Source organism: Hipposideros armiger, unplaced genomic scaffold (genome assembly GCF_001890085.2).
Source record: "Hipposideros armiger isolate ML-2016 unplaced genomic scaffold, ASM189008v1 scaffold_27, whole genome shotgun sequence".
Taxonomy (NCBI): domain Eukaryota; kingdom Metazoa; phylum Chordata; class Mammalia; order Chiroptera; family Hipposideridae; genus Hipposideros; species Hipposideros armiger.
This window is the reverse complement of record NW_017731377.1, coordinates 3,758,631-3,768,903: the sequence shown is the minus strand read 5'-3', so window position 1 is coordinate 3,768,903 and position 10,273 is coordinate 3,758,631. Positions and strand designations below refer to the sequence as shown.

Here is a 10,273-nt window from a genome sequence, read left to right as displayed (position 1 = left end):
ACCTTCTTTTAAAGATAACTTGAAGCCCCAAGTTCAAAACCAGAGAATTTCCCACCAAGGTGGGAGCCCTGAAGCCAGGTGCTGAGAGGAGACAAGTGTGCTCCCCTTCCCGCCCAAGGCTGTTGGACTTGAGTGGTCCAAGCACTTGCTTACCAGCCGGCGCTGGGGTTTGATGAGAGGCCGATTGATGCCGTTCATCTTGTGGTAGAGGCCGCAGGCATTGCATAGGTAGTGCCCCGTCCCATCCCGCCTCCAGAGTGGGGTGGACATGGCTCCACAGTTGACACACTCTCTGCCTTCTGAGAAGTCATCAAACATATCTACTGGGTGAGAGATAATACAGAGGATTCATTCTTTGTTTATTCCCATTCATCTTATGTTGGAGAATCTAGAGACCAAAGAATGCCTTTTCCTTGCAAGGAGTGAAGGATGGATCGCCTTGGGGACCTTGCTCTTCCTTACTCTGACCCCTGGGGGATCAGCTCAGAGAACTGTTTTGGGAAGTAAACATTTTTACTCCCGGGCATCCCAGACACAGCAGGGCTCTCCCTGGACATGAGAAAAGGAAGAGAGTTGGGCAGTGACAACCAGCAGCCTGATTTTTAACCCCTTCTCTCTCCATCAGAGGCTGGAGCCCCGAGGTTCTCACCCAACACTGAGTTCCACTCAGACCTTCTTTCTGGGTTTTTCTTCCCCCCCTTTCAAAATTGAGATTCTTTTCCCTTTGAATAAACATATAATAAATATTTACTTTGGGAACGTTAGAAAACACAGAAATGTGTAAAGAAAATATAAATCACACATAATCTTGTAACTCAAAGATCACCAGTGTTATTAGCATTTTGTTGTATTCTATCCTTTCCAATACTTTGTAGACATATAGACATAAATTTTTGCCTGGTTGACGTCAAGCTATATAATTTTGATCCTACTTTTTCACTTAATGCCAAAGCATTTTCCCACATTAGAAATTCTTCATAAACTGATTTTAGTGCAGTAGAATAAATCTCCCATCATGCAAATGTGCCATCCTTTAACTGTTACCATTGGTCTTTTACTGAATCATTGCCCAGTTTCTGATTTTGGTTTTGTAAACACTGCTCATTTTGTACACCAATCTTAGCATTTCTGGTTATTTTTTAAGATACTCCCCCAAAAGTAGAATTAATGAGCCAAAAGGGACATTTTTTGTAAAGTTTTTGAAATTTTCAAACTGTCCTCCCAAAAAAGGCTATAATTCATTTTTTTCATTTTAATATATCTGTATGACATGCTGTATCACAATTTGACATATTTTCTTGCTTATTGGTACATAAAATAAAGGTACATATCATAGCAATGATAGAGTTGATCACACTTCCATAGAAAAGTTGCCTTATTTGTCACCCTCGTGGACTCACACACCCTGCCCTCTCCTGTCACCTTTATCTTCCAAGTCTATAAAATGTTATAATTGATAAATTCCACTCCTGTCCATTTCAGTTGCCCTGATGAAATCGGCTGGGCCAGTTTTCTTAGCCCCATGATCTACATAAAGCCTGGCTCAGAACTTCCAGAAGTCTCTCTGACTCCATATACACTGCCTTGTATTTTGAAAAACGTTTATAACTTTTCCAAGTTTTCTGTCTGTAAATATAGCTACCCTGGTGTCCAGATTGTTCTTGTCCAGCTACGAGAGGCAAGAGTAGATTCATCTCAAGTAAAAGGGGGAGATGTTTCGAGGGGGAGGTTTTTAAGAGCTCTTCCTCCATCAGGACCCAGGCCTGGGTTTTAAGGTCACACATTCTGCTAGTTATGTGGCCCAGCTACCTGCTCTCAGGGAACGTGGACTAAAGAAGAGGATGGTGGGGGGCCCTCCCCTCAACTCTGGGTACACAGTCATTTGCACCTGCAAACAAGTAGCTGTGTGTCCACACACCGAGTCAACAATGTGCAGGTGTGAGGGGCTGTTTGCTCAGGCTGGGAGCTGAGCACACACCGGTCACAAGAGAGGCTATTTTTGCACCTGGGTCACACTGAGCACCCTCCAGCAAGGTCACCTGCTTGTACAGTGGCACATGAAATGGCTACTCCCGTGCACATCTTGCTTCCCCGAGCCTGGGGGAGGCATGGATTGAGCAACAACCAACAAGCCACCCCCAACACGATCACGGCCACCTCCACCTCCATCCCGGCGTGTGCTGCCCTTGCCCAGAGCGGCCAGCCCTGCTCACAGAAGGCCAGGGGAGTTCACAGAAGTACCTTAGTTCAAGGAGGGGTGCTTGCAGTGTCATCATTTTGTTGGGTGTTTGCAGGAAACACTAGATGGCACTACAGCCTCAAAATTGAACCAAGATTGTGTTCTACTCTAAATCCCACTTGGGGATGGGGGACATCTTTTAGAGCATCTGTCCAGTCCAAACCTAGCACAACGCTCTTCGTCTGCACTTTTATTATTATAGAAAAATTTAAACGTATTCAAAAGTGGACACTATAAAAATGAACTCTTATTTAATCATCAGCTTCCAACAATTTGTGTCCAATCTTGTCTCATGTATACCCACCTCCACCCACTTTCCCCTGTCCTGTATAACTTAAGAAAATCCCAGACATTCTATCATTTCATTCACAAATATTTCAGTATGTAATTCTCACAGGTAAAGATTCTCTCTCTTCTTTTAAAGATAAGCAAACCAGCTTTTCTTTTATCTATAAAAGACTCCAAAGGAAAAAAAAAATCTCATAATCCGGTCCTCTTTTTTGGAGGGGAGGTTCCTTTTTCTCTTCACACTCATTGTTTCATATGCAGGGACAGAATCTCATCAAAGGAGCCACGCTAGCAATCCTAGGTCTCTCTGCTGGTTACCGGCCTTACACTGTCTTGAGAATGCAATGCAAGGGTTTGCATTAGAAACTCCACACTTGCCACACGGAATGGGTTACATAGTCAAGTAACTATTTTACTGGCCTGGGGATGAAAGACATTGGAGGTTGGCAAATATGTATTTGTCAATGGCAAATAATTACTGAGCATCTGCTATTTAAGCACTCCGAAAGATATCACAGGAGCCAAGAGCGAGCCTGCCTCTCAGAATGCTAATAACCTAGTTGGGCAAATTAGGCCCGAATACCAGTAATGAGTAACAACGTTGCTCAATTCATTTTCAGAAGGCACCTTAATGAAGCTGGGGATTTGGGTGGCAGAGACCTTTTGTTTAGGGTAAGAAGTGCAGAAGTCTGACCCAGGTCGAAAGGTCAGATGTTACAACAGCAGCCAAAGGAAGGAAGTAGAAGGGAAGTCAAGGCCATGCTTCCTAAAGGCACCCCATCAGACACAGCACCTCTCCCCACAACCCAGTACACCTCCAAATATGCACACGTTTCCATATTTTCTACCAGAAAATCTTGCCATCCAACCTACTCAATGAATTGTCACATAATTTTAAATAATTATCACAAAGACATAATAGCAGAAAATGCTTACTCCACGTTAAATAAAAAAATGCAGCACACAAAATGCCATAGACACTGTGATGGTAGCTAAGACCACCAAGAGGGAACTTTTGTTAAGCTAGTTAGATTGTGTGGACTTTAGGAAAAAAAAAACACACAATTTTTTATCACCTCAAGCAACTCCCAGTCCAGCATGGATGAAGAGACTGTTTTATTCTCTCACATTTGACACATATTTTCCCTCCCTTAGACTGAAGAAAGGAGAGAAAGGAGCTCAAACCCTGCTGCTTAGCACCCACTCTGGGGGAAGTCAGAGGCCACAGAGCCCCAAACCAGCACTAACATCTGGCAGTGTGAGCCTTGGTAACAACCACCTCTTACTCCTTGTTAGAAACACACAGGGTGCAACTTCCCGAGGGCAACTGGGCAGCAGACTGAAGCCAGCTTCTAAGCTTTATTTCTAATTCGGAAGGGCACAGCTATGGCCTTGACTTATGAAAGCCTCACCCACCCAGTGCTGGGCTTCATGGGAACTGGACCAACCACTTAGAAGACAGTGGGAAGCCAGGTCTCTCTCTGAAGTGGGTCAGCATTACCCCACATTCAGAGGAAAGACTCTGTAATAATAGTTGTAAAGTACTTTGCAAATAAGAGGAAAAACTCACAACAATGGCTGTAAAGTGCTTTGCAAACACCAAAGGAGATAACAATGATGGATTATTGTTAGGGTTGGAGGGGTTGGAAGGGAGTGGGGAAGACCAGGGACAAACCTTGCTGCTGGGTTAGGGGGGAGGGAGGAAATAGATAAAAGAGCTAGGAGATTTGGGAATCTGACCTTTTCTCAAACCACTGGGGCCACGCTGAGAATTGTAAATTGTCTATCACTCTCAGGCAGGGACACGCTTGTGGCTGGGGATGAACAACTGGCAGTAGAGGTTGACAAGTATATATGTAGGAGGTCTCAAAGCTGCTCCTCATGGGAAATATTAGTTATCGCTTCTTTGGGCAATCAAAAGCACAAAAGGAATTGTGCCCTAACCTCAAGAATCTGGATCTAATTCCTCACTTCCATCCACTCCCCACTAATAAATAAATAAATAAATAAATAAATAAATAAATAAATAAATAAATAGAATAATTGTTTTCAAAGTGGGGAACAAACTTAGTCTGATTTCTTAAGCATCCAATTCAGAATGGCTAATTCCTAGGAATTAAGGCAGACTACTCCCACTCAAGTGCCTGAAAGAAAAATGTGAGCCTGGAGGTTGAAGGGTCCCACCCCTGACTTCCCCACCGAGAACTGACGCAATCAAAGGCAAGGACTCCGACCTCTCGCCTGACCTGCTCCATCCATCTTGGGGAACCACCCACAGGCAGAGAGGGGTAAGCCGGTCGGCTGGGAGACGGAAAGGTGGGAGAGGAAGAGAGGGGAAAGGAGGAGGAAGGGAGAGGAATCAGAAGTCAGGGTCATGGTTGGCAACACCCGCTGGGCACTGCCCAGAGGCTGGATTTGTCCCCTGGCTGCTGGAGAGAAAGCTCAGGCTAACGATACTGCCATGTGTGTGCCAGCCCGCTGGGTCGGTGCCACAGGGCCTGAGCCTGCTCTGCTGCAGAGGTGCCCCTCCGGCCTTCCCTCTTTTGAAGGTCTTGGGCCAGAGCCCATGGTGGAGTGACTCTCCTCTCCTTCACCCTCAGATGCTGAGTGCTTCTGGTCTCAGGCCCTCCACTGTGTCTGTGGGGGCCAATAGAGCCCCAACTCTGGCCGTGTGTCTGCTCTACTTGCCCTGGTACGAATGCTGCACATAGAGATACATTAGACAAAACTGGGGCAAAATCCCTGCAGAGTTGTTTTGGTCTAGCTGGGGATACACAACTCAAAACAAATAATTATATTAAATATGACAAATGGCAATGGCCCTTGGGCTGTATCGCTAGCCCCCACCACGCCACCCCCAGCCACACATCTTCAGCTGGCCTAGATCACTGCAATCTATTGGGGAAGGCAAGACACATAAACACAACGGAAATTACCCATGCCCAGGGCAACTGTTCAACGCTACAAAAGTGAGGCCAGAGGGGATCCAAGGCCTGGTGATGAGAGGGGAGGGACCTGCCCAGAGACCTCCCCCGGAGCCAAAGGGGCTTCAGGAACAAAGTCTCTAGCCCCACCCATATGTCCCTTGCTGAACCCCAGCCCGGAGGAGTCCCATCCAAAGTTCACCAGAGATTGTGCATGGATTTCCTGACGGGCCCAAATCTTTCCCCGGGCTGGCGCCTGGGTCTGGGGCACGAGGAGCAAACAAATCTTGAGGTTTTTCTGGCAGCTCCTGAGTCTTTGGTCTTCTGGGCTTTGTCAGGCTTGGCCTGTGACAGGAGGCTGCGGAGGGGAGGGCAGACCCAGCTCAAGCAGCATCCAGGCTGGCGGGGATTAGAGCACCTATTTTGGAAGCTCCTGTAGCCCTCTGAACAGAAGCGGTTCCTGCCAGGCTGGGCCAGAGTTGATCTTGCGGAGTCTGAGGTCTCTGCGTCTGAGCATTAAAGAATGAAATGCTGGCAACTCATATATAGACGATCCATTGCATTCTGACCGTGGTTTCATGAGATACATAACATTTTTGGAATTTTAAAAACAAGGGGTCTGAGAATAATCTATATGAAATACTTAGTAAACTATGTTTTTTCTTAGCTACTGAATAATATGACATACCTTTACACTTTTCTCCAGGTAAATATTGTAATTGTACTGGAAATAAACTCTCTCTCTCTCTCTCTCTCTGTCACACACACACACACACACACACACACACACACACGCACACACACACTAGCATTCATCTAAGAGCCTGGCTTCAAGCTTCAGGTGAGAGTTAAAGTATGTGACTCAGGCTTTAAAAAAAAAAAAATCAAGGAACCAAGTCAAAGAAACAAGAATATTCTGAATGAAAAAAAAGCACCAAAAACAAGAATGAAGGGAGGGAGAGAGAGAAAAGAGAAAGAAAGACGGGGTTGAAGAACAAGTGATAGACTAGAAGGAAATATTTATAGCATGTTGCCAAGAGTTAAAACCTCCTAATATACAAAGAGAAATTATGCAGAGAAAGATGAGATGAAGACTTCACTAGGCAACCAGTGCCCTCTCTTGGAAGGATCTTGGAAAGAGTCAAGCATCTGTCTCTCCTTTCTGTGGGCCAACTGGAAGATTTACAAGCTCCCAAATACCTACCTGCATTCCTGTGTTCATAGTAGGGGCAGAGTGAGAGGTGGGCCCCAGAGGGCAGGCAATAGAGGAGCGTTAACATGGTTCAGAACAGTGAGGTCTTGGCTCCGTATATAGCAGAGCTGGGATTTCAACCGGGACTGACTGACCAGTCTGTTAACTGGGGGCCTAGAGCCCCACCTGTTCCTGCCAGCAGATAGACGACTTGACTGTCCTGTTGGGGACCCAGTCCTTTACCCCAGCAACAGACAGTGTCACATGAACAGTTCAAAAATCAGTACCTGCAAGATAGTTTAGTCACAATATGACATGTTAGCAGTGAGGGCTACAATAAGTCTGGGACCCACACGTGCTGTTTGTCCAGCTCATGTGATCGCAGCAGCATATGAAGGCACGTCTGTTTCCATGCTCTCCCACACCCCAGTTTGGGAAATGCTTCCTAGCCTTCATCTCTGTGAAGATTAGATTTTAAGACCTTCAGAAATCCCCAACATGTGGGAATATAATTACATTTAGCATTAAGATTTCCCTATGAAATGGCAGGGTCACTCACTAGCTCCAGGAGAAATTTCTCGGTGCTTTACAATTCAAAGTTGATCCTTAGTGATGATTACATCCTGGGCCTCCCGGATTGTGCAGTTCAGTCCATGCACAGTTCAGTCCATGCAGGATACAGACTGGCAAATTGCGAATGAAAGTTCTATGGTGTTAGGTACTGAGAATATGACTGCATTTGCCAGATCTGGAAATTAAACATACATAGACTCCCAAGAGAGGGTCCGTTCCTACCTGTAATCCATGGGCTGGGACACTGTCTTTAAATTTGTTTAAAATGAACAAAGGAAACAAGGGACTACTCAAAGATTGTGTTGCATTATAATATGTATTTTAAAAACTTTCCCTAACATCAGTATTTTGTCCTTCTCAAAATACATGTTTCTACAAGCACTGTTTTGCCCAGTTGTCCCCTCGTCCCCTCCGGGCTTCCTCCCCCACCTCCTGTCCACTGCCATCCAGTGAATGCACTGTCTGGGGCCTTGCCTGTGGGACCTCGGGAAAAGCTCTACCAGCTACTACGTCCAGCAGACACTCCACCCTGTGGACCTCCACCCCCCAACACTGGAACCACAGGCTTTCCTTTTTTCTGCCACCCCCTTGGTGCTGACTAGGATGCTACAAAGCTCATTATCCAGACCGGGACACTTCTGGGGAAAAGGGGCTTATTACTAATTATTCTGGGACAACAGGCTTAAAATCAGGATGTGTGGCTACTCTCAGCAGAACTGTGGGTGAGAGACCTACATCCCTGACTTACTCCCTCTATAGTCCCCTACACACTGGCTCTCCCCAAAGACACCACCTGACTTAGAAGTGGGCTATTCATCACCTCCCAGACAAGGTGCGTGCAGAATGCAAGAAAAGAGGTGCATCAAATCACTCTACTTGCCAGATTCCTAGTTGGCCCCTGACGTCTCGCAGCCTGTTGGGTTTAGGCTGGGTTCAGCCTTAAGTCCCCGCTACAGCTATGGGAGCCCTGAGTGGGCATCTGCAATTGAAAAATGTTTGCCACTTCCTGGCCTCTGAGTACGCGGAGCCCAAACTGCACCTTCCCTCCATTGGACCCTGCCTTGTTTAGTGACTACGACCATAGTTAGCTCTGAATGTCCCCTAGTTCGTTGGTTCCCTTGTGCTGGCTTGTCTCAATCAGGGCTCTAAGCCTCCTGGAGGGCAAGCAGCACACAGTCTTAAAAACTGCAAGTTTTTAAAACTGCAGGTGATAGTTGAGTGATACCATGAACATTCAGTGAAAGAAACCACAGTCCACAGAAGGTTGAATGACTCACTTAAGCTTCTAGAACATGCTGTGACCTGATCCTTGCCCTTGCAGCACCCACGCTGCTCTCAGGCTGGATCATTTCATCTGCATTGTTCGGCACACAACAGAAATTCCATGAACATTGACCAATCAGGCTTCAACAAAATCCAGAGCTCTAAAGCGTGGGATGAGGTATCGGTAATGCCAGTAGAATGGTGTAAACCTGAGGGATTGGCTCCTGGCCCACCTGACTGCCTAGCCACTGAGCTGCCACGTCCCTGGACACACATAGTAACTGAGCTGAGAGAATTATATATGCAGAGCCAGAGGTTTTCATATATACATTATATAGATAGATAGAGATAGATAGATAGATAGATAGATAGATAGATAGATAGATAGATAGATAACGAATGGATAAATGGATATAGAAAAGTACTCCATGATGCACTAAAACCCAGCCCACTCTTGCTAATGATAAAACTGCTCTACTATTTCATTGGACCCCATATCCCCTCCCCCAAAAAAGAAAGTGAGAAATGTGTATTTTTAAGATGTTCATGGGAAAATACTGGAAACAACCCAAATATCCAGATAGGGGAATGAGTAAGAAAACTAATTTGCAGGAAAAAAAATAGGAGAATTTCAGTTGATTTTTAAAATCACAATTACATGGACTGTGTTAAAATTTTCTCTTCCTGTAACAAAGTTTAAATTCACTAAATAAGCAGTTAATTAAACAAGACTCTGAACTTGGAAGAAATGGACAGTTAAAAATAACATCATGCGACCATCTGACACCCTACAAAATATTTACAACATCATGCAACATGAAAGAAGCCAGTTACAAAAGACCACCGAGTGTCTTTTGTCCAGAATGGGCAAATCCATGGAGACAGAAATTCGAAGTCTGGTGGTCAGAGGCTGGGAGAGAGGGAAGTGGGAGTGATTGTTAACAGGTATAAGGTTCTTTTTGGAGTGGTAAAAAGTGTTCTAAAATTGATTGTGAGATGGACGCACAACTCTGTGAATATACTAAAATCTACTGAATTATACACTTTAAATGAGTCAACTTTACAGAATGTAAATTACATATTAATAAGGCTGTTACAAAATAATAAAAATTAAACTTTAAAAAGCATCTCTTCCCAGGAGTTGGAGAATTGGAAATGTCTACTTTCTTCCTTTCATTTTCCTGGGATCCTCTCATTCCAAAACTTAACACAGTGCCTTCTCCATTTTGGGGCCAGGCACCTCCCCTCCCATAGGAGCAGCATCTCAAGTACCTGTGATGGCAGCAATGATTCTTCCCATCCCACGAAGGAAAGAGAAAGGCCCTCTCCACAGGGTGGTGCCTGTGGGATGTATGTGATGAGCTCATCGAAGCTGCCTGCCAATCATGCTGTGGACAAAGTCCAGTGCCGGTCCTGGCTTCTCCGCGTCACTGGGGTGAGTCGACGTCCCTCCCTAGGCATCCTGCCAGCCTGTCTCAGTCATCTAAATGTGCCCCAGGAGTGGTGATGCAGGGAAACAAGTAGTCTTGGCATTGGAGAGTGTGACATGGTACAGGCCAGAGGGAGGGTAATGTGGCAATATCTTAGCAAACGTATAAACACATGAGCCATTTGATCCAGAAATTCCACTTCTGGGAATTTATCCTACAATGCACTGGCACTTGTGTAAAAGGGTTCATATTCATTGTGTCTTTTTTTTTTTTTTTTGCAATAGTAGAGGATTGGAAAAACTACCTACATGTTTATCAATATAGAACTGGTTAACTCAATTATAATACACTATGTAGCCATAGA

At 45.2% G+C, this 10,273-nt stretch overlaps 1 protein-coding gene across 1 annotated transcript in view; it reads right to left on the bottom strand.

The window, feature by feature from the left end:
• The window catches only part of GATA4 (GATA binding protein 4), a 69,274-nt gene that overhangs the window by 19,880 nt on the left and 39,121 nt on the right, over positions 1-10,273 (bottom strand). Inside the window, exon 3 of the mRNA XM_019636230.1 lies at positions 129-323. Coding sequence (XP_019491775.1) covers positions 129-323 — 195 coding nt within the window. The remainder of the gene's footprint in view (positions 1-128; positions 324-10,273) is intronic.